A 25,365-nucleotide genomic window follows, 5' to 3' on the forward strand; every position below is an offset into this window, starting at 1 on the left:
AAGAGTGGGGTAACATCTCACAGCAAGAACTGGCAAATCTGGTGCAGTCCATGAGGAGGAGATGCACTGCAGTACTTAATGCAGCTGGTGGCCACACCAGATACTGACTTACTTTTGATTTTGACACCCCTTTGTTCATGGACACATTATTGGAAATCCTCCTGCACATTTTAGGCAGGTTGCCGGCCCACATAGCAGCTTGGTGAGAAGGCAACAACTGTTGGTGTAATTATTAGAAAATGGAATCACCCTCGGTCTGGGGCTCCATGCAAGATCTCACCTCGTGGGGCATCAATGATCATGAGGAAGGTGAGGGATGACCATCTGGATGATCCAGAGGAGGAATGGGAGAAGGTCATGTGGTCTGATGAGACAAAAAGAGAGCTTTTTGGCCTAAACTCCACTCGCCGTGTTTGGAGGAAGAAGAAGGATGAGTACAACCCCAAGAACACCATCCCAACCGTGAAGCATGGAGGTGGAAACATCATTCTTTGGGGATGCTTTTCTGCAAAGGGGACAGGACGACTGCACTGTATAGAGGGGAGGATGGATGGGGCCATGTATCGCGAGATCTTGGCCAACAACCTCCTTCCCTCAGTAAGAGCATTGAAGATAGGTCATGGCTGGGTCTTCCAGCATGACAACAACCCTAAACACACAGCCAGGGCAACTAAGGAGTGTCTGCGTAAGAAGCATCTCAAGGTCCTGGAGTGGCCTAGCCAGTCTCCAGACCTGAACCCAATAGAAAATCTTTGGAGGGAGCTGAAAGTCCGTATTGCCCAGCGACAGCCCCAAAACCTGAAGGATCTGGAGAAGGTCTGTATGGAGGAGTGGGCCAAAATCCCTGCTGCAGTGTGTACAAACCTGGTCAAGAACTACAGGAAACAAAGGTTTCTGTACCAAATATTAAGTTCTGCTTTTCTGATGTATCAAATACTTACGTCATGCAATAAAATGCAAATGAATTACTTAAAAATCATACAATGTGATTTTCTGGATTTCTGTTTTAGATTCTGTCTCTCACAGTTGAAGTGTACCTATGATAAAAAATTACAGACCTCTACATTCTTTGTAAGTAGGAAAACCTTCAAAATCGGTAGTGTATCAAATACTTGTTCTCCCCACTATAGGTTACTTTTGTGAATGTGTTTCTAGACAAAATGTAATGGCTCCTGTAACTCAAATAACATGTGTTAGCCATATGCACTATGCATAGGATAAGTCCATCTGAATGTATAGTGTGTGCGTTAAGCAAAGTCATTGCCTTGTTTCTTACAAAATGGCCTTAGAACCTTCACCAATGGTTGGATGCTCTAAACTGAGATGCTAATAAACATAATTCTCAAATTGCTTGTGAAACCAGTTGCTTAAAAGCTGTTTTGAAACTTCAAGAATTGCTCATTTGTAAACTCTACTTTACTGACTTTATTGTGGCATTTAAAATACAAAGCAAATTGACAAAACAACTTTACTAACAGTTACCAATAAAAAATGACTAGCCTGCTGACCTTTCTGGGTCGATAGGAACATTAGCGTGAGCTACTTAGGAGGGATAGCCTGTCTGTTTGACTCCAAGTACCTTACTTGCTGTGGTGATATTCCTTTTCAGTATATTTCTCTGGCTGACAGTTGCATTGCCAAACCAACAAACAATACAAAAATGTAAAATATTCTCAATGAAAAGACGCCATTCTCAAAGTCAACAGTGAAGAGCCGACTCCGGGATGCTGGCCTTCTAGGCAGAGTTGCAAAGAAAAAGCCATATCTCAGACTGGCCAATAAAAATAAAATATTAAGATGGGCAAAAGAACACAGACACTGGACAGCGGAACTCTGCCTAGAAGGCCAGGATCTTGGAGTCGCCGCTTCGCTTTTGACGTTGAGACTGGTGTTTTGTGGGTACTATTTAATGAAGCTGCCAGTTGAGGACTTGTGAGGTGTCTGTTTCTCAAACTAGACACTAATATACTTGTCCTCTTGCTCAGTTGTGCACCAGGGCCTCACACTCCTCTTTCTATTCTGGTTAGGGCCAGTTTGTGCTGTTCTGTGAAGGGAGCAGTACACAGCGTTGTTGGAGATCTTCAGTTTCTTGGCATTTTCTCGCATGGAATAGCCTTCAGTTTCAGAAGAAAGTACTTTGTTTCTGGACATTTTGAGCCTGTAATCAAACCCACAAATGCTGATGCTCCAGATACTCAACTAATCTAAAGAAGCCAGTTTTATTGCTTCTTTATTGAGCACAACAGTTTTCAGCTGTGCTAACATAATTGCAAAAGGGTTTTCTAATGATCAATTTGCCTTTTAAAATGATAAACTTGGATTAGCTAACACAACGTGCCATTGGAACACAGGAGTGAAGGTTGCTGATAATGGGCCTATGTACGCCTATGGAGATATCCATTAACAATCTTCCATTTCCGGCTACAATAGTCATTTACAACATTAACAATGTCTACACTGTATTTCGGATCAATTTCATGTTATTTTAATGGACAAAAAATGAGCTTTTCTTTCAAAAACAAGGACATTTCTAAGTGACCCCAAACTTTTGAACGGTAGTATAGATCAATGGGTTGTTTGAGCACAGCATCCTCCCACTCCACTGCTCTCTCTCACTCTGTGTCTGTCTAAATATCATTTTGTTTTTATGACAATCTGCCATACACTCAAGTGTATCATCTCAGTAAGCTTTTTGTATGTACTCGAAATGAAGTTTTGTGTGTGTCTTTTTATTTACAGCTTGTAGCGTCAAGGCAGAGGGGGAGGAGAAAGGGCCAGCCAAACAATTAAAATACCCTTCAAAGTGGAAAGGACAGTTTCGGAAGAGAAAGAGGATAGAGGGTAAATCCAGTTTTGTCTAGAAGCGATACAGCTTTTTGTAAAAAATGTACTTTTCATAGCAGGTTATTAGAACTTATGAAGCAAGTTAGGATAATTGACGTTGTAGGTTAGGAAGAATAGGTTAAGGTTAGGAAAAGGGTTAAAACAAATACAACTTTTGACATCAATTTGACAAAAGTTGCATCCCACCTAGCCATGGCAGGTAAATCCTACCATGGCAGAAAGAAATATGATTGACTTGACTATGGCAATTGATATCTGCACTGTTTGATTATTTATTACTTACATGATTCTTACCTGAATATCTACCTTGATGTTTAATTCAATGCTGAAATGTGTCTGATTTGCATACTAGTAACATGATTGATAGTGACATCTAGATATTGTTTGTTGTTTGATTGTTGAAACACTTATTTACTTTGGGTACATTTTTAGTAATCCTTCACCATCATATGTACCTGAAATTATACTGTGAAATTAATTGTTATTAATGCTGTTGAAATTCAAAAATGTGTAAAGTATTTCCTCGTTTACCAAATCTAGTGTGGCAATTTACCCGACACTTTGTATGAATGGAAACTAACATTGGTGTAGCCTGTTGTTATTATTTTTTATTTGTTTCCTATTTATGCTATCCAAAAGCACCTGGTGTGGTCATTAAATATTAAGATCAAGGGTAAAATATCCCTGGACTGTCCATATTTGAAATGTGTAAGTTAATCAAGTCAATTGGGGGGATTGAGTTATTTGTGCCAGAAACAATACAGGACTAAGATTGAATCGTACTCCACCGGCTCCGACGCTCGTTGGAATTGGCAAGGCTTGCAAACCATTGCGGACTACATAGGGAAGCACAGCCGCGAGCTGAACAGTGACACGAGTCTACCAGACGAGCTAAATAACTTCTATGCTCGCTTCGAGGCAAGCAACACTGAAGCATGCATGAGAGCATCACCTGTTCCGGACGACTGTGGGATGACACTCTCCGTAGCCAATGTGAGTAAAACCTTTAAACAGGTCAACATTCACAAGGCCGCCTGGGCGAGACGGATTATGGGGCGGCAGGGTAGCCTAGTTAGAGCGTTGGACTAGTAACCGGAAGGTTGCAAGTTCAAACCCCCCACTGTCCCTAGGCCGTCATTGAAAATAAGAATTTGTTCTTAACTGACTTGCCTAGTCAAATAAAAATAAAATTACCAGGACATGTACTCTGAGCATGTGCTGACCAACTGGCAAGTGTCTTCCCTGACATTTTCAACCTGTCCCTGACCAAGTCTGTAATACCAACATGTTTCATAGTCCCTGTGCCCAAGAACACCAAGGTAACCTGCCTAAATGACTACCAACCTGTAGCACTCACGTCTGTAGCACATGAAGTGCTTTGAAAGGCTGGTCATGGCTCACATAAACACCATTATCCCAGAAACCCTAGACCCACTCCAATTTGCATAATGCCCCAACACATCCACAGATGATGCAATCTCTGTTGCACTCCACACTGCCCTTTCCCATCTGGACAAAAGGAACACCTATGTGAGAATGCTATTCATTGACTACAACTCAGCGTTCAACACCATAGTACCCTCAAAGCTCCTCACTAAACTAAGGACTCTGGGACTAAACACCTCCCTCTGCAACTGGATCGTGGACTTCCTGACGGGCCGCCCCCAGGTGGTAATTGTAGGTAACAACAGATCTGCCACGCTGATCTTCAACATGGGGGCCCCTCAGTGGTGCGTACTCTGTACCCTCCTGTACTCCCTGTTCACTCATGACTGCATGGCTAAACACGACTCCAACACCAACATTAAGGTTGCCAACGACACACCAGTGGTAGGCCTGATCACCGACAATGATGAGACAGCCTATAGAGAGGAGGTCAGAGACCTGGCAGTGTGGTGCCAGGATAACAACCCCTCCCTCAACATGATCAAGACAAAGGAGATGATTGTGGAATACAGAAATAGGAGCACCGAGCACACCCCAATTCTTATCGACGGTGCTGTAGTGGAGGAGGTTGAGAGCTTCAAGTTCCTTGGTGTCCACATCACCAACAAACTATCATGGTCCAAACACACCAAGACAGTCGTGAAGAGGGCAAGACAATGCCTATTCCCCCTCAGGAGACTGAAAAGATTTGGCAGTTATACAGCTGCACCACCGAGAGCATCCTGACTGGTTGCATCATTGTCTGGTATGGCAACTGCTCAGCCGCAGACCTCAAGGCACTACAGAGGGTAGCGTGTACGGCCCAGTACATCACTGTGGCCAAGCTTCCCTCCATCCACGACCTCTATACCAGCCACGACCTCTATACCAGCCACCCTAGTCATAGACTGTTCTCTCTGCTACTGCACGCCAAGCGGTACCGGAGCACCAAGTCTAGGTCCAAAAGGCTTCTTAACAGATTTTACCCCAAAGCCATAAGACTCCTGAACAGCTAATCAAATGGCTACCCGGACTATTTGCATTATCCCCACCCCCATTTTTACGCTTCTGCTACTCTCTGTTTTTATCCATGCATAGTCACTTTACCTCTACCTACATGTACATATTACCTCAATTACCTCGACTAACCGGTGCCCCTGCACATTGACTGTACCGGTACCCCCTGTATATAGCCTTGCTACTGTTATTTTTATTGTTTTTACTTCAGTTTGTTTTAGAACATACTTTCTTCACACTTTTTTTCTTCACTTTTCACTTTATTTTTTCTAAAACTGTATTGTTGGTTAAGGGCTTGTAAGTAAGCATTTCACTTTAAGGTCTACACCTGTTTTATACGTCACAAATACAATTTGATTTGATTAGAAGACCGTGGGCTGGAATCAAACCCCAGCTAACACGGTAGGCCTATATGTGTGCATTGACCATTCATTCCTAACCTTAGGATACACTTGACACATGTAGCCTAGTGGAGACCAATATCTATCTTGTGTTATTAAGGCATATAAAATGACAGTTGTCGATGTGTATGGCTGCATTTCAGATACATTTTTGTGCATTTGAATGTTGCAGTAATAGGACCTAGGCCTAGCATTTGAGAGAGCGAGAGAGGATATTATTTTGGCAGCAGGCCTGATCCCAATGACTCGACTGCCCCCACATGGAGAGAAAGATAACTGCTCATTTTCAAGGAATCACAAGGATCATTTGAATTTCCTGATGGAGCAGGAAAATTGTCATCGATCAAGTTAAGATCCAACATCTGTACACTGCCTGTGACATAAACTCGGGGGCAAACGAGGAAACAGAAGAGAGGGAGTGAGCACTCACACACTCCTTGTCTCAGAGAGTGTATTTCCGTGTTAGGGAAGAGGGGAGCTGCAGTCTCTCCAGCGAGCAAACAGACTGCACCAAGATGTCCCCAAGGAGCTCTTCACAGCTCTGGGACATATTCAGAACAGAAGCCACACAAAAGGAGCGTCTCTCTGTTTGCTTTATGGCAGGCAGGTGGAGAGCTCCGTTCCCCGGTGGTGCTTCAGATGTCGTTACAAAGTCAAAGCAGCAGCTGTTAATGGCAATCAGAGACTCAGATCGAACTGATTGTCCGCCTACTCTGCTGGTAATTAGCAAGAAGTAGCTGGAGGGGCCCCCTGTCCCTGGCACCCCTGCAACCCCCACTGGCCTTTGAGGTGGTGATGAGCCTGGCTCATCCTCATCGCACAACGTCCATCCACTCACATCAGTAGGGGAAACAATGGCACAATTAGTGCCTCCTGATTAGCTGTTAGGTCCTCGTTAAAGGAAATCAGCCAAGGTGAAGGTGGAGGTGAGGAACATTCAGGCTAAGGTGAAAATGTGATGAAATAATCTAACACTAGTTTTTGCTCAAAGAAAGTTGGAGGTACTGTAAACTTCAGTTACTTCGGTGAAGTTATATTATTTTCATGAGCAGACATGCTGATCGACTCTGAATTAAGCTGTCTGCTACACTGACCTCCAACAGTATATATAGCCTCTGGTACTGAAACTCCCACTGCTATCCCTGCACAGTAATCACCAGAGCACTCAGAAGAGAAGACTTCCATGCATATGAAATAAAGCTTGAGCCGTACATTTTTACATTTCTCATTCCTCGTCTCCACCCTTTCGACAAACTTTCTTCCTTTTCTTCCACCTAGTACATCATTCACTATGGTGTTATGTTTAGTCAATGTCACAAACTATTATACAGTTCTGAATTAAACATATCTCTAAATCCATTAATCTGAACTTAATGTTTCAATGTGACCATTAATAGAGGTATTGTCACATGTGCTCCCATTCCGGGACCTCGGTCACCAGGCTGCTCGTTATGGCGCACACCTGTTACCATCGTTACGCGCATCTGCGCATCATCAGACTCACCTGGACTCCATCACCTCCTTGATTACCTTGCCTATATATGTCACTCCCTTCGGTTCCTTCCCCAGGCATCATTGTTTCTGTTTCATGCCTGTGTGCTGTTAGTGTTTCTTGTTTTGTGTTATGTTCCGTTTATTATATTAACACACACACTCTGAACTTGCTGCCCGACTCTCAACGCACATCGTTACAGAATGACGCCTCACCTAAGATAAGCATCAGGGAGTTTTTTTTTGTTTCGGGTCCGGGAGTCGCTACAGGCTCTCATGCCTCCGCTGGTTCGTTAGGCTTTCATGCCTCAGCCGGATCGCCAGGTTCCCCTGCCTCAGCCTGTCTGTCAGGTTCCCGCGCCCCAGCCGGCGACAGGTTCCCGCGCATGAGCACGGCTGACCGGTCCGCACTTGATCCCCGGGACCGTCCCTTTGGTTGGTGTCCTGCGGCTGGAGCCAAAAGCACCGGGGAGGTTGTACCGTCCCGCATGCTCTCTCCGGCGCTCTAGGTCGCCACGCTCCACCTCATCAGCTGGACTGACAGGTTTCCCACGCCTCAGCAGAGGTGACTGGTCCGCTCCCGATCCCCGGGATCGTCTTTTTGGTCGACTGGAGCCGCGCGTCGGGGGGTACTGTCACATCCACAGCTCTCCATCCTTATCAGTGCCTGCCAACATGTTATTGTCTGCCCTGCACTCAGTACATTCCAAGCTTAATTGCATCTAGCATATACATTCCTCCTACAGATAACCATTAACTTCTGGTGTAGACCCTAGACTCCGGCACCCCTCATGTCCCTAGTATAACTGACGATTAACAATATTTAAAGTATATAAATCCGAACCAATCAGTACTCATATATATTACTGTAGGCTACTGGGAGTGTGCAAGCCAGGCAAACGTGTTCTTTATTGCTTTTCCCCTCCCTCAAGCTCGTCTCATCAAAATGGATTTCACGTCACTTTGATTCATCTAGGGATCTCTGTAAAGGAGACTGTTCGAGAGAGTTTAGTCCAGAATTTGCACATTTCACCATAGTGAGGATTAACGTGTGGAAAAACAGAAGGGAAGGAAGAGTGGGATTCCTGCCCTCACAGTCATCCTAACACAATTAACACAATCAATTAGACTAAATGAACAAGGCCCCAGGCAGCAAGCCTGCGCACTGAGCAAACCGCCTGGACGCCCACTTGCTGCTCTGGAATAGTTATAATAAATGGTAGCTTAATTCCTCTCCTGGTAAGAAAGAGAGAAAGAAATGGAGAGAGAGTCTTCAAAACCAATGAGTTTCTCCTCTAATCCTGGATCTCTGGGTTTTGACCAGAAGTGGCGCCTCCACATGACATCGCTTCTCTCCAAAAGATTGTCTGCTTCGTGGGCGTGGGAGTGAACCTATTCAAGTAAGTAAATACATTTAGAAAAAGTAAAAAACAATGTATTATTAGCTAGCTAGCTAGCAGCTGGCTAAGGCAAACCACTATGTGTAGGCTAATGAGCTAGAACTTCAAACCCATGTAATCCTTTTTTCTTATTTTGCACCTTCTCCAAAAATTCTATTAATATTATTATTATGTTACTGAACGTATCCAGAGTATTTTCAGATTTCACAGGTGACAAAAATTACAGTAAATGTAAAATGCACATAAAATCAACAGTGTAATGTTTGGATTCAGTCTTGTGTCAGGTAAATCATTGTTTTATATATTTTTGGGGATACTTTTAGGGGTCTTAAAATTCTAAATCAAATAGCAAAATGATCCTTGATATGACCTTCTTTGTGTCCTTACCCCCCAAAGGTGAGACCACAAAAAAAGGTCACACCAAGGATCATTTTGCTATTTGATTTAGAATATTAAGACCCCTTAAAGTATCCCCAAAAATATATAAAACAATTATTTGATTAAACATGTTTTTTTTCCCTTACTGCTATTAGCACAAAATAATAGATTCACTACATGGAACAACAGCATGTCCCCCCAAAAAATTTAAAGGAAGTTTTTCTGAATAGTCTGTCCTATATCTGAGAGATCAGGAAACATTTGTATGTTTAAAAAAATGGATTTGTTTAATGGCACCATACAGTCTCCATATATACAGTAATTCCATTCATTTTTTTCAACTGTTTCCGGGGGACCTTCAGACGAGACTTGTGAGGGTGTCCTAGAGCAAAATAACCAACATGAACGTGTTCATGAGAGTCTCACCAGAGGAGTCATATTAGTGTGTAGCCCAAACTGTTCGGACGCTACAGACAGACGTTGGCAGATCGGCTGTACCGACTTCAGATGCTTGTGGGGGTCGCAGAGCAAAACAGGGAACACAATCGTGTTGGTCTTTCCATAAAGGGGTCATAAAGGGGCAGCAGGTAGCCTAGTGGTTAGAGCGTTGGACTAGTAACCAAAAACATGTTTTTAAATGGAAAAAATAATAGTTTGCAGGCCAAACTGTTCGGAACGCTACAGACGACTTTGCGAGAAGAGACATTTTCGTGATGTCTCATGGTCTGACAAACACCGCTGTCGCTCTGTCACCTTTCACCGCAGATGCAGAAGTGCGACATCGGCGGATGCGGTGGATTGAGATGTATCGAATGCAAAAAAAAACAAATATCTAGCTTAAACTGACAGATATTTATGGGGATGATTTATTATGCTAATTCGATTTCTGTGGGTTGTAGACATTGACTCTACTGGGTTTAGTTATTTTTTTAATGTTAGAAAAGTTTAAATTTGGACATATCCATATAGGTCCATTTCCACGAGTGTAAGGAATTAACAATAATTAATTTGGGAAAAAATATTATGAATTGCCATATTAGGCATAACTCAATTTTGCATTTGACATTTTAGTAATTTAGCAGATGCGCTTATCCAGAGCGACTTACAGTTAGTATATTGTTCTTAAGATAGCTAGGTGGGACAACCACATGTCACAGGCATAGAAAGTACATTTTTCCTCAAAGTACCTATCAGTAGAGTCACACCCTGAAAGGGGGGGGGGGTCAAGGTGAGGAGGAGGATTATTTAAGATACTGTTTGAAGAGTTAGGGTTTCCGATGTTTTCAGAAGATGGGCAGGGACTCTGCTGTCCTCGCATCAGGGAGAAGCTGGATTCGCCATTGGGGTGCCAGGACAGAGAAGAGATTGGACTAGGCTGATTAGAAGCTGCCCTCCTGTAAGGATGGGATGTAGTATTTGAGCATAGCCTGAAGGTAGGGAGGGGCAGTTCCTCTTGCTATTCCGTAGGTAAGCACCATGGTCTTGTGGTGGATGCGAGCTTCAACTGGAAGCCAGTGGATTGTGCAGAGGATTAGGGTTTGATGGCACAAGTGGGGAGCCCAGCCAATGGTGAGTTGTAGTAGTCCAGACGGGAGAGGACATGGGCCTGGATTATGACCTGCACCGCTTCCTGTGTGAGGTAGGTTCGTACTCCACTGATGTTTTAGAGCACGAACCTGCAGGAGCGAGTCACTGCTTTGATGTTTGCAGAGAACGACAGTGTGTTGTACAGGGTCACGCAAAGGTTCTTTGCTCTCTGTGAAGGTGACACTGAAGTTGTCAACGGTGATGGAGAGTTCAACCCCGGAGGAAGAGCAGTTCCGTTCGAGGTTGAGCTTGAGATGGTGGGCCGACATCCAAGTTGATACATCTGCCAGGCACGCAGAGATGCGTGTTGCCACCTGAGTGTCAGAAGGGGGGAAGGATAAAAGTAGTGTCATCCGTATAGCAATGATTGGAGAGACCATGTGAGGATATGACGGAGCCGAGTGACTTGGTGTGTAGAGAGAAGAGGACAGGGCCTAGAACCGAGCCTTGGGGAACACCAGTAGTGAGAGTACGTGTTGCAGACACAGATCCTCTCTATGTCACCTGGTACTGTAGGAGTGGCCTACCAGGTAGGATGCAATCCTGAGTGGGTAGAGAAGAGGATCTGATGGTTCACAGCGTCTAAGGCAGTGATAGATCTAGGAGGATGATAACAGATCAGAGAGTCAGCTTTGGCAGTGACACAGAGAAGAGCAGTCTCGGTTGAGTGACTCGTCTTGAAGCCTGACTGGTTAGGGTCAAGAAGATCATTCTGAGAGAGATAAGGAGAAAGTTGATCAGAGACAGCACGCTCAAGTGTTTAGAAAAGAAAAGAAAGAAGGGATACAGGTCTATAGTTTTTGACATCAGATGAGTCGAGTGTTGGTTTCTTGAGGAGGGGAGCGACTTGGGCCATTTTGAAGTCACAGCCAGTGATCACAGCCAGGGGACACAGCCAGTGATCAGCGATGAGATAATGAGGGAAGTGAGGAATGGCAGAAGGTCTCCAGAGATGGTCTGGAGAAGGGAGGAGGGGAGGGGGTCGAGCTGGGCAGGTTGTCGGGCGGCCAGACCTCACTAGTCGCAGGATGTCATCTGGAGAGAGAGGGGAGAAAGAGGTCAAGGCGTAGAGTAGTCCTGTGTGAGTGAGACCAGTGGACTGAATAGGATGAGTGAATGAGTAGCGGATGTCATCAACCTGGCTAACAAAGTCGCCCACAGAGAAGGAGGAGGGAGGGGGTGGAAGATTAAGTAGGGAGGAGAAGGTGGAAAAGAGTTTCCTTTTATTTTATGTTGCTTTTCTTCCACTCAAGTCAGCAAGAAGACAACTGGCTCTTGATGACGTCCGCAGTCTAGATTGAAGATAATAATTAGATTATTAGTTTGAATCAATTGTGTTGAGGCCTGAGGAAGGCCCTAAACAAGTCTCCAGCCAACTAAGTCATAGACCGTTCTCTCTACTACCACACTGCAAATGGTACCAATGAAACATGTCAAGAACCAACAGGACCCTGAACAGCTTCTACCCCCAAGCCATAAGACTGCTAAATAGTTAGTTAAATAGATAGTTAAATAGTCCGGGTAGCTATTGGTTAACTATCTGTAATGACCCTTTTTACACCAACTCTTTTGACTCATCACATACGCTGATGTTACTGTTTATTGTCTACCCTGTTGCCTAATCACTTTATCCCTACCTATATGTACATATCTACCTCAACTACCTTTAAAGATGTCAAAGTGTTTTCACAAATTGTTTTCAGTATCTTAATGTTGTTTTTGTTTTGTGTTTTCTGATTGTTTCAGTGCATGCATTCAACAATTTGGACAAAGGACTTCCATTGGGGCCACCATCTCCAAAGTGCACTCAAAAGGGGCTCTGAACTGGATTTAGTTGTTGTTATTTAAATGTTGTTATTCTCTTTTAAACTTCCATTGGTTAAAATGTCATTGCTCAGTTATCACTTGGCTCATGTAAATTCTGTAGTTGCCCCTTTAAACATCCTAAGGTGTTCACATTTCTCTCATGTAATTGAAAAAGACTAAATAACCTCTAGTGACTCCCCATCCCGCATGAGGGAGCGTAATCACAGACTGACACGAATTAGCATAACGCAACGGACATAAATATTCCTAGAAAATATTCCTATTCATGAAAATCACAAGTGAAATATATTGAGACACAGCTTAGCCTTTTGTTAATCACCCTGTCATCTCAGATTTTCAAAATATGCTTTACAGCCAAAGCTAGACAAGCATTTGTGTAAGTTTATCGTTAGCCTAGCATAGCATTTTGTTCAGATAGCAGCAGGTAACTTGGTCACGGAAATCAGAAAAGCAATCAAATTAAATTGTTTACCTTTGATGAGCTTCGGATGTTTTCACTCACGAGACTTCCAGTTAGATAGCCAATGTTCCTCTTTTCCAAAAATATTATTTTTGTAGGCGAAGTAGCTTCGTTTGTTCTTCACATTTGGCTGAGAAATCGCCCGGAAATTGCAGTCACAAAAATGCCGAAAAATATTCCAAATTAGCTCCATAATATCGACAGAAACATGGCAAACGTTGTTTATAATCAATCCTCAAGGTGTTTTTCAAATATATATTTGATAATATATCCACCGGGACAATTGGTTTTTCAGTAGGACCGATTGGAATAATGGCTACCTCTGCATTTCACGCGAGAATCACTCTGGGAGCATCAGGTGACCAGTTGCGCAATGTAGCCGCTTACGAGTATTCTTCAACATAAATGCGTAAAACTACGTCACAATGTTGTAGACACCTTGGGGAATACGGAGAAAAAGTAATCTGGTTGACAGCCCATTCACTGCTCAATAGGGACGCATTGGAACGCAGCGCTTTCAAAACATGAGGCACTTCCGGATTGGATTTTTCTCAGGCTTTCGCTTGCAATATCAGTTCTGTTATACTCACAGACAATATTTTTACAGTTTTGGAAACTTTAGAGTGTTTTCTATCCTAAGCTGTCAATTATATGCATATTCTAGCATCTTGTCCTGACAAAATATCCCGTTTACTACGGGAACGTTATTTTTCCAAAAATGAAAATACTGCCCCCTAGTCACAAAAGGATAAACAACTTATTTGGGAAATACTCAGTATTTGCTCTTTTTTTCATTAGAATTCTGGAGGATTTCAAGTATAGTATTGCACCACTTAGCATAATGTTTAATTGTGAGATAAGAGTAAGTATTGGATTTATTTATTATTTGTTAAGACATTGAATACATGTTTCGTTTAGTTTTCTCTGTGTGAATTAAGTTCATTTGAAGTTATGTTATTTGTTTTCTGTATTCTCAAAGTAACCAAAAACCTGATGTAATTTGCATATTCATAATGAGTTTGCAGCAAATTTACATAAAACAGTAGAATGCTCGCTAAAAGTTTCCCAGAATTGTTTGCCAGAAGTCGCTGCATATTTGCCACAACAGTTTGCCACAAAACTAAATTGCATGTGAAGAGATGTGGCAAAGCCTTGCCACAACTCTTTGCCAGAAGCCTGTTTTTTTTGGTAAGGGTTTGTTGCTCCAGCTCCAGAATATTTTTAGTTCACCTGAAATTATGCTTTAGTAATAATGGTCCAACATTTACAAATGAGTTAGCTTATTTGTACATTTTATTTTAAAATTATATGTTGATTCATTCAATGTTGATTCATTGAAGTGGAGTGTTTAAACTTGTTTTAATCGTTAACTTAAAACTATTATTCAAGATGAACTAATGTCAATGTTCATTAATCGCAGATCACAATTCTGCAATAAAATGGGTGAAGGGGAACTGTCTCTAATTTGTGTTTCTGTCTTGCTTTCGCAAATGAACATGACCTTTTAGTCCAGTTGTGAGCTCTCCAATATGTCATATTTGATTGTCACCATCTCAGGATATCAGCTAAAGTGAATCCATTTTGCTAATTATAATGTCATGCATCACCAATGCAGCCACAGGCCTACAGTACGATGGCATTAATGGCCTTATGGTATGAGCATGTGTAATGCACCCCTTGTCATTGTACATCTGAAGCAGAGAACAGCTAAACTCATACATTGTTTGCATATTGTTGAGCTATATGTTCTCAATGTAATATGATACCAGTAGATGATGTATATGAAGCTAACCATAAACCAGATTTTCTACATGATTTATCTGACGTGAAATTGTTTAATGCAAATCCGACACTTGTATTCTAGGCACATTACTGTAAATGAAAATAAGGAGCAGACAATATGTAGGCTAATAAAACATTTTACAAAAGGGAAATAATGGGGTGTGGGGAACGTTGTAATTATACCTTGTTTATTTGCTGAGAATGATTTTACAATACAGAGACAAAATCAGAAGGTCTAATGGCTGCCTTGCCTGGTTCACCAACTACTTTGCTGACAGAGTTCAGTGTGTCAAATCGGAGGGCATGTTGTCCGGTCCTCTGGCAGTCTCTATGGGGGTACCACAGGGTTCAATTCTCAGGCCGACTCTTTTCTCTGTATATATCAATGATGTTGCTCTTGCTGCGGGCGATTCCCTGATAAACCTCTATGCAGACGACACCATTCTGTATACTTCTGGCCCTTCCTTGGACACTGTGCTATCTAACCTCCAAACGAGCTTCAATGCCATACAACACTCCTTCCGTGGCCTCCAACTGCTCTTAAACGCTAGTAAAACCAAATGCATGCTTTTCAACCGTTCGCTGCCTGCACCTGCACGCCCGACTAGCATCTCCACCCTGGATGGTCCCGACCTAGAATATGTGGACATCTATAAGTACCTAGGTGTCTGGCTAGACTTCAAACTCTCCTTCCAGACTCATATCAAACATCTCCAATCCAAAATCAAATCTAGAGTCGGCTTTCTATTTCGCAACAAAGCCTCCTTCACTCACGCCGCCAAACTTACCCTAGTAAAACTGACTATCCTACTGATCCTGGACTTCGGCGATGTCATCTACAAAATAGCTTCCAATACTCTACTCAGCAAACTGGATGCAGTTTATCACAGTGCCATCCGTTTTGTTACTAAAGCACCTTATACCATCCACCACTGCGACCTGTATGCTCTAGTCGGCTGGCCCTCGCTACATGTTCGTCGCCAGACCCACTGACTCCAGGTCATCTACAAGTCTATGCTAGGTAAAGCTCCGCCTTATCTCAGTTCACTGGTCACACCCACCCGTAGCACGCGCTCCAGCAGGTGTATCTCACTGATCATCCCTAAAGCCAAAACCTCATTTGGCCGCCTTTCCTTCCAGTCCTCTGCTGCCTGCGACTGGAACGAATTGCAAAAATCTATGAAGTTGGAGACTTTTATCTCCCTCACCAACTTTAAACATCTGCTATCTGAGCAGCTAACCGATCGCTGCAGCTGTACATACTGTAGCCCATCGGTATATAGCCCACCCAATTTACCTACCTCATCCCCATATTGTTTTTATTTTATTTACTTTTCTGCTCTTTTGCACACCAGTATCTCTACCTGCACATGTTCATCTGATAATTTATCACTCCAGTGTTAATCTGCTAAATTGTAATTATTCACTCCTATTTATTGCCTACCTCCTCATGCCTTTTGCACACAATGTATATAGATTATGTTATTGACTTGTTTATTGTTTACTCCATGTTGTTGTCTTTTCACACTGTTATGCTTTATCTTGGCCAGGTCGCAGTTGCAAATGAGAACTTGTTCTCAACTAGCCTACCTGGTTAAATACAGGTGAAATAAAATTAAATGGCATGGAGGAGGATTGCGGAGATTGTTGGTGTTGATGGTGGGTGAAGAGAGATTTGCAAAAAAAAAGTCAAAGCCACAATTTCCTTTATCCAAAGTACCCATTCATGTGCATTTTACAAGTAGACCTATCTATATATATCTTTTAGTATAGGTAGTGAACTATAATCATCCTGACACAGGTATAATGAAAGTGCCTTAAGCTATACTATATGAGAATCATAATGTTAAGATACCATTATCCAATCGGTATCATATTACACGGGAAATTCATGCATTTACGATCTTAGAATGTGTGTTACTGGTGGTTTCCATCCTTCAGTGGGCAAATATCACAATTGAATTTAGTCAACACATTCACAAATGGTTTGATCACTGCTTTTAGGTTTAGGTTGATTGAGGTTCAAGCAAACAGTGTTGTGCAAATCTCTACACCCACCACCAACAATCTCTGCAATCCTCTTCCATGCCATTGACCTGCTAATATAGAATTGGAAAACCAGACACGGCCATAATTTGCATAAAGTAGAGCAGAGCTCAACTTTTTCTACCGCTCTGCTAGCAGGGTTCTCGCCACTCACCTTCCCACAATTTCTCTGCATGCTCTCATTAAAAATGAATGGGGGCGGAACTTCTCCTGCCGAAGCTGCGTCTGGTCAAAATGCACTGGAGTAGAAACACCAAAATACAGGCCATTTCAGATCAAAATGTTCCCCTTTACCAGGCTCCCCCTCAGAGGGGTAACACTTATGAGAAATGAATGGCTGTCATATGCTGGTAGTGAGGAGCATAAGGAGGAGAAGCTGTATCCATGTGGTAAATCCATTTTGCCTGCTCTCCGATGTATAGCTTCCGTCATGTCAAATAGCCCACATTAGCCTGCCTCCTCATACAGGACTCATTGGGGGAGAAGAGGGGAGAGCAGATAGAGAGTGAGAGAGAGAGATAGGGAGAGAAAGACAGAGAGCGAGACAGAGAGATTGAGAAACAGAGAGAGACAGAGAGAGAGACAGAGGGAGAGAAAGAGAGAAACAGAGAGAGAGACAGAGAGAGATGGGGGTTGGCAGGGGGTCATTCCCACCACAGTCTTACAGAGCTTCTCCATACTCTGTACCAGAGGATTCTAACATAATCTCTCTATAAAGGGATGACTACTTCAAAACATCACGGAGCTAGTCAACCCTCGTTCTGCCATCAGTGGAGGCACATCACTGATGTATGCCATTACATGATTCTCGTAACAGTGAAATGAATCTTGTATGGACAGAAATGGAAGGAGATGAGGTATGATGTACAGTATGTACAGTATGTAATCAGTAGTGACTAAAGAACACCATTTACAAGCTGTATGGGTTTTTTTTTCAACTAATTTAAAAAATGTTCTAGAACACCTATTGAACTCCTGTAAACCAAATTAATCTGCTGACTGTAGATCTACCTGTTTCTCTCTCATTGGGGGCCTGACTCCCAACCGAAAGGTCGCTGGTTCTTATACCTGAGCTGACAAATCTGTCAATGTGACCTTAAGAAGGGCACTTAACCCTACTTATCTCCAAGGGTGTCGTACTACTATGGCCTGTAAAATAACACATTTCACTGCACCTATCTGGTGTATGAAACAATAAAAATGTTTTCACTACTCAGAAACTGAGAGGTAAACGGGGAGAGCTACAATACGGCTCCACCACAGACTCTCCAGGGCCCCACAAACAACAGGACAGAGTGGGAGAGATACAGTACGGCTCCGCCACGGACCCTCCAGGGCCCCAGATACAACAGGACAGAGTGGGAGAGATACAGTACGGCTCTGCCACGGACCCTCCAGGGCCCCAGATACAACAGGACAGAGTGGGAGAGATACAGTACGGCTCCGCCACGGACCCTCCAGGGCCCCAGATACAACAGGACAGAGGGGGAGAGATACAGAACGGCTCCGCCACGGACCCTCCAGGGCCCCAGAAACAACAGGACAGAGTGGGAATAAAGATGCCATGTCTTTAGAAGAACTTTGTGCAATTATCCGTTATGTGCAAGGCTCAGTTTGGCTCCAGAGTGGCGCTGCATCTCTGTGCAAGATGTGTCACTACAGTCCCCGGTTCAAATCCAGGCTGTATCACATCTGACCGTGATTGATGTCCCATAGAGCGGTGCACAATTGGCTGTCATTGTAAATAAGAATCTGTTCTTAACTGACTTGCCTAGTTAAATAAAGGTAATAAAAATAACAAATAAATAAAAAAGTGATGTCTCTCTTTTAATATTTCATTTTCAGACTCTCTGGGTGTTCTGAGATATAGTCCGATCGGCTAAATGCACACACACAGACGCGTTGTTCATGTCTTAGTGTTCTTTTGCAAATGAGGCTGTGAGGAGTAAATTATGGAAGGTATAAAGTCCAATAGCTGTTTCCCATTAGGGTTAAAAAGTTCTGGTAACTTTCCCCAAATGTATTGGTGTTCCAGTTTCAAACACATCAAGGATCTTTTTTTTTATCCATCAAAGGAATTCCTCGAGTATGCACACAAATGTTTCCTTCTATCCATCAAAGGAATTCCTCGAGTATGCACACAAATGTTTCCTTCTATCCATCAAAGGAATTCCTTGAGTATGCACACAAATGTTTCCTTCTATCCATCAAAGGAATTCCTCAAGTATGCACACAAATGTTTCCTTCTATCCATCAAAGGAATTCCTAGAGTATGCACACAAATGTTTCCTTCTATTCATCAAGCCACCCATTTTATTTGAGTGTTATCCAAAAAGTTGAGATTTTTTTTGTTACAAAAATCTCAAATCAAAGCACTGTTGTTGTATATTCTTTTAAGTGTAATTGTGTACTGTTTAATGTTTAAATACTGATTATTCATGTTATTCACAGTTCACATATGAGGAGAGGCATGTTTTCACTGGAATATGGATATCCGCTTTGCTTGACTGTGAATAACACTTAATCAGAAGGTTAAGCAGTCAGTGTATTAGTGGAGCCCGAGGTGGGACGGACGGGTGAGGCTTACCGTGCCAATGACTTTGGGGAAGGGCGGCTCCATGTTCTCATTGACATGCATGCGAGGGGCGAACAGGGCTCTCTTCGATCTGTAGGGCTGGATCTGTCCTAGGCCAAGGATCTCCTACACAAACAAACACAAAGAGAGAGGGGTGGCATTCAAAACACATCACATTGAATAGGAAGGATGTACAGTAATGCACACTGAGCATGAGTCTATTCATACACACAATACAATCAAGTAACTGTACAGTTCATTGTGCTGCTCTTGTATTTCTTGCTCACATTGAAGTGTGTCACAACACTCATAATGTAATGGCTGTACAGTATTGTAAGCTCTAACACACACACACACACACACACACACACACACACACACACACACACACACACACACACACACACACTGTAGGCATATGGCTTCCTATCCTCCTCTCATCTCCACCATGATGACCACTGATTGGTGGAAGAAAGGACATACAGGTAACTGCCAAAATAAAGGAAACACTTGAGTAAATGAGGGATACAAAGTCTATTGAAAGCAGGTGTTTCCACACAGTTGTGGTTCGTAGAATTTATGCCAAAGTGAATAGAAGCTGTTCTGATGGTTTGTGGTGGCTCAATGCTCTATTAAGACGTTGGTTGGTGTTTCCTTTATTTTGGCAGTTACATGCACATTGATACTGTCATTCTAACACCTGTAAGCAGCTGTCAGATAGGGTTGTTCTGGAGAGGCGGTGAAGAGAGGAGGCTATCTAAGACTGACACAGCAACCAGTACAGTCTTTAGAAACAGACATTCATTTGGATGGAATTACAATCTAACAACAAAATTAGACTGTTATAACCTTGAACAGTAAGTCATTAGGTTTGATGTAATTGCATTGTTATGCTTCCTTCAACAATCTAATTGACTCGATCTTTTCAGACTTGGGGGAGTAGAAAAAGAGAGGAAGATTGAAAGAGAGAGATACAGCGATATGAAAAGAAAGACCGAAGGAGAGAAAGATGAAAGATGACAATGCTCTCACGAAGAAAACCTATTTACTCACTTTTTTTTTACCTATTGTTGATTCAGCCAGAGCCTATTTGAAATGTTAATTTCCATCTTCAAAACACTACAGAATCTAGAGGAACAAGAAAAAGTGTCATGCTTTGTGACTCTAGTTCTGTCACAGTATGGAAAGACATTCAGTTTACATGTGTGTATGCGCGTATGTGTGGCTCACACTCATTAGCCAATGTGCATTTGCAACTGTATGTAAACGTAATAAGTGGTATGGATAAGTAGCTTTTCTCCCTTGTACCTCTCTCTTCTTCTTTCCTCTCCTCGTCTCTCTTTCCCCCTCTCCTTTTGTAAGTTCTAATGCAATTAGGGCCCTTCTAGTAGGTAACGTTTTGGTGAAAATTATATTTGGCATTCACGCTATTGACTCAGGACTCAAATTGAACACATTTGCATAGCTGCAATGACCCAAGCACCAGGCTCTGGCTGTTCATTCAGCAGGACACATGGCCACATAATGCTGCCTCACTGCCCGCCAACACATACACAGGCAAAACGCCTGCATGAGCAATGTGAGAGCCTAAGACTTCAAAGGAGACTCGTGCTTTTGTGCACTCATAGATATACAATATAATAGCTAGAGACAGCGAACACACAGGACAGATGGTGGAGAAGCATAGTTGGATCACTCACCTGTAAAGTGACCAGTGGCAGGCGGGGAGCTGATATGACTCTTAACATGCTGTATATATGACAGTGGAGGACATTGGAGGAGTTTTAAACATGGCAAATTTACATTGTTCAAATTGACTGATGCTTTTGTATATTGCAAAATTACAAAAAAATGTAGCATTTCTATGACCACAGTGTAATCGCCACATGTATGAATAGGGCCAGGATAGGAGAGGAGAGTGTCACTGTGCTGTGCTGGCTGGGTAAGCAGCAGCCGCAGTACCAACGTGACGTGTCAGGGATGAGAGAAAATCCAGCAGTCACCATCTCTCTCTATGTTTTACATACACTGTATTTTTGACTTTCTCTCTCTTATTCTCCCTCTCCCTCTGTCCCTTCCCTCTCACCCTTCCCCCCTCTCTGTATCTATCTCTGCCTCCCTCCTCCGTGACAGCCCTGTGCCCACTCGGTAGAGGTCCTCCTGATCCCCGCCCTGGCATGGGGTATCCAATCAATCAAATGTATTTATAAAGCCCTTCTTACATCAGCTGATGTTACGAAGTGCTGTACAGAAACCCAGCCTAAAACCCAAACATCAAGCAATGCAGGTGTAGAAGCACGGTGGCTTGGATAACTCCCTAGAGGGCCGGAAGAAACCTAGAGAGGAACCAGGTAATGAGGGGTGGCCAGTCCTCTTCTGGCTGTGCCGGGTGGAGATTATAACAGAACATGGCCAAGATGTTCAAATGTTCATAGATGACCAGCAGGGTCAAATAATAATAATCACTGTAGTTGTCGAGGGTGCAACAGGTCAGCACCTCAGGAGTAAATGTCAGTTGGCTTTTCATAGCCGATTATTCAGAGTATCTCTACCGCACCTGCTGTCTCTAGAGAGTTTAAAACAGCAGGTCCATGCCCACGCTGCTACCAGAAACAACAGTTGGCGCCATGGCGACAGTCCGGTCGACAACCAGAAGAAGCAGTTGTCCTTCCTCTTTTATGGCACATCATGCAGTTACAATCTTGTACACAATGTTGTGCTGCACTGTGAGCTGGCAGTGCGCGCCCCTGTTAGAATGACAGAGAGGGACGAGGTAGGAGGGGTGGGTGCTGAAGGCAGTTGTTTACAAAGCTGTACGTTGACACGGAGACAGAGAGAGCACACTGACTGCTATACTGGCAACTCACTCCAACTCACTTTACTTTCCTGTTCCAGACAACCTCCAGAGGTCATATGAAACCTATCAACACAACCAGAACAAGGTACATAAAGTACATAGTGTCCTGTAACAGACAGTGTTTTCCAGCCACTGACTGACTCTGAAATCCCTGAAGCAGTCAACCAGAGTGTCACATAACTACTCCAGATTAAATGGACTATTATGTATTTAAATGCAAATTCATAGGTGGGTTGTCTCCTATGATTGGGTTCCAAAGCTAGCTCCTGGCCTTTGGGTGGCCCTGTAAAACCTAACTTCCGTAAGTATGACCACATCAATCCCAGAATGCATTGCTCCTGGCTGCTTTATTGCTATGATACAGTACGATACCTTTATTTTTAGCAGCTCAATGGAAAACAGCAGAGTGATGACAGGTATTACACTGAAGATGGAACACACTGTCACTATCTCTTTCCTGTGCTGAGAGATGAAGGGTGCAGTGAAGGGATGGGGGCTTAAAACCCATCAATGCTCTGCATGCGGTCATTGGGGATATTGATGAGCACACTCCGTTTGATACACATACCTAGCTACATTGTCAAGGCCAGAGAGGCGTGAAGCTCGCACTGAATGCTGGGAGACTAAACATAACGTGTGTCCCCCTCTCCTGCCTCGCTGTGCAGGTGATGAATAGGCCTAGCGCTGGGCTCAGTTCTGTGACACTGTAACACCCCACGAGAAGTTAGTCATGAATCTTTGTTTCCTGTCCATAAATTACTGCTGCACCAACACCTCTCTCTCTCTCTCTCAGAATGTTTGAATTCTCATTAGGGAAGTGAGCACCAAGATGTGCCAGGAACACATGGGGGGGGGGCTCTGAATACATTTGGGCAGTGGAGTTGATGTGTGTGTATTTCAGAGTAGGACGACGAAGAGGAAGTGAGAGAAGTGTTGATGGTGGGGGCTTTTGTTTGACCTGGGATCTATAGGCATTGCGACAGACAGAGCTCGTCACTCACAGACTGAGAGCAGAGTTACTGCGGCAGCAATGTCACGTCCTTGTCCATTCTGCCATTCTTCCCCTGAATACTATATTGAGAAGTCTCATTAGTCATTCCTGACTGTCTGTTGGAGTGGTGTTCAGTACGAACAGAGAGAGAATGTCAGAGTGTAACCTGGGACTACACCATTGACACAGAACACATGTTAGTCTCCAGCCACAACAAGCCAGCACTGAGACACAACACAACATACACAACCAAACATCACAAGAAATTAAATAAAAACAAGCCTGGTTGTTGTTATCACACAGAGGGATCACCACCAGCTGTGACCTGAAGAGTTCAGCAAAGCACTTTGTAAGATTGCTAAAGACCACTTAACTTGGCAATACTGCCAGACAGGGATGAGGACAGCACTAGGCAGACTGACACAGTGACTCAGATCTCTAACTGCCCTGCCATGATTCTTCAGTACAGCAATGGCTGAGTGGCAGGCCTGGACATGACTTACCACTAGTAACTACATGTATATGACAAAGAGCCCATGTGAGGTGAACAACCAGGAGAGCAACAGAGAGGGTAGAGGAGAGAGTAGAGGAGAGATGGTACTGTGTACTGATGGTACTAGATGGTACTGTGTACTGCACTGCTGACGGAGACAAACAACACAGTACTTTAACGGAAAGAACAAGTAAGAGAGCAGGTTTTAAACTGCAAAAGGAGCGGGTGTAGTATGCACCGTCAACTGCTGTGTTGTGGCAGCATTGTAGAACTGTTTGTTATCCATCAAAGACTAATGGAAGGAAGTGAGGACTTGATCAAAACATTTCTCAGTATGCAATATTACATTTATTTCAGAGTGAGATGGCATGGAAGAAAAATAACTAAGCCAACTAAATAGTTTTATTTTGCTCTTATCAATTGTTATATTTAAATATGGCTATTTATTTCCCAGAGGGCGACCCTTGTACTATATAATGTAACAGAAAGAAAATAACAGAAAAATAAACAAAATGCCATATCTTAGCGTGTGCATTAATTCTCACATTGATCCCCAGCAAAAGATAATACATTATTCTGTGAATTCAGAGTTTCCTCGTAATGGCAATCATTTATCAGCAGCCTCCCTCCCTCAAGCTGAAGCCCACATTACCATCTCGTCCTCCTCTGAGGAATTAAAAACATATTCTACCCCCACTCAGACAGCACTTATCAATTATCAAAAGCCAATAAATCTACAACAAAGACACTATAAAGATACTATCATGAATTAACATGAATTATACAGGTAACTGACAAAATACAGGAAATACCAACATAAAGTGTCTTACGAGGGCATTGGGCCACCATAGGTGAGAACAAATTCAATGCACCTTGGCATAGATTCTACAAGTGTCACGCCTACTCCCGCTCTCCCTCTCTGGCACTCGAGGGCGCCAGACTGCCTTTCATTACGCACACCTGTCACCATCTTTACGCACAGCAGCGCTCATTGGACTCACCTGGACTCCTTCCCTTTGTTGATTGCCCCGTCTATAACTGTCTGCTCCCCCGGTTGTTCCCTGTGTCAGCATTAATGTTGTTATGTGTTCACGTCCAGACACTGTCCTGTCCTGTTCCATGTCTGTCGCCATTAAATGTTCACTCCCTGTACCTGCTTCTCGTCTCTACCAGCGTCGACCCTTACAACAAGTGTCTAGCACACTATTGGAGGGATGTGGCGCCATTCGTCCACAAGAAATTCCATATTTGGTGTTTTGTTGATGGTGGTGGAAAACAGTCTCAGGCGCCACTCCAGAATCTCACAGAAATGTTCAATTGGGTTGAGATCTGGTAACAGACACGGCCATGGCATATAGTTTACATCCTTTACATGCTTATCAAATAATTCAGTGACAACTTATGCCCTGTGGATGGATGTCATCCTATGAGGACATAGCCCTGGTAGCCAAAATAATGGCCTGCCCAGCATTTTTATACATGACCTTAAGCATTATGGGATGTTAATGGCTTAATTAATTCAGGAAGCACACATGCGTGGAAGAACCTGCTTTCAATATACTTTGTTTCCCTCATTTGCTCAAGTGTTTCCATTATTTTGGCAGTTACATCAATATATACACCCAGGGACATTTCCGCTCGACATTAGTGGAGAAATGGAGGGGTTGGAGTAATGAAAGCTTGGCAACAGAGACGTGTTTTAAGGGAACAAAACAGTTGTGTACTGTAATTTGCTGTGGTTGATATTAATTGCGATTACAGGATGGCACTGTAAAATGTGAAACCCATTTC

General features: G+C 43.1%; 1 protein-coding gene across 1 annotated transcript in view; it reads right to left on the reverse strand.

Annotated features, from left to right (window-relative positions):
- Positions 1-25,365, reverse strand: part of LOC139371084 (cadherin 13, H-cadherin (heart)) — a 531,337-nt gene that overhangs the window by 320,000 nt on the left and 185,972 nt on the right. Inside the window, exon 4 of the mRNA XM_071111141.1 lies at positions 19,246-19,359. Coding sequence (XP_070967242.1) covers positions 19,246-19,359 — 114 coding nt within the window. The remainder of the gene's footprint in view (positions 1-19,245; positions 19,360-25,365) is intronic.

The sequence above is a fragment of the Oncorhynchus clarkii genome, chromosome 2 (assembly GCF_045791955.1).
Source record: "Oncorhynchus clarkii lewisi isolate Uvic-CL-2024 chromosome 2, UVic_Ocla_1.0, whole genome shotgun sequence".
NCBI lineage: Eukaryota > Metazoa > Chordata > Actinopteri > Salmoniformes > Salmonidae > Oncorhynchus > Oncorhynchus clarkii.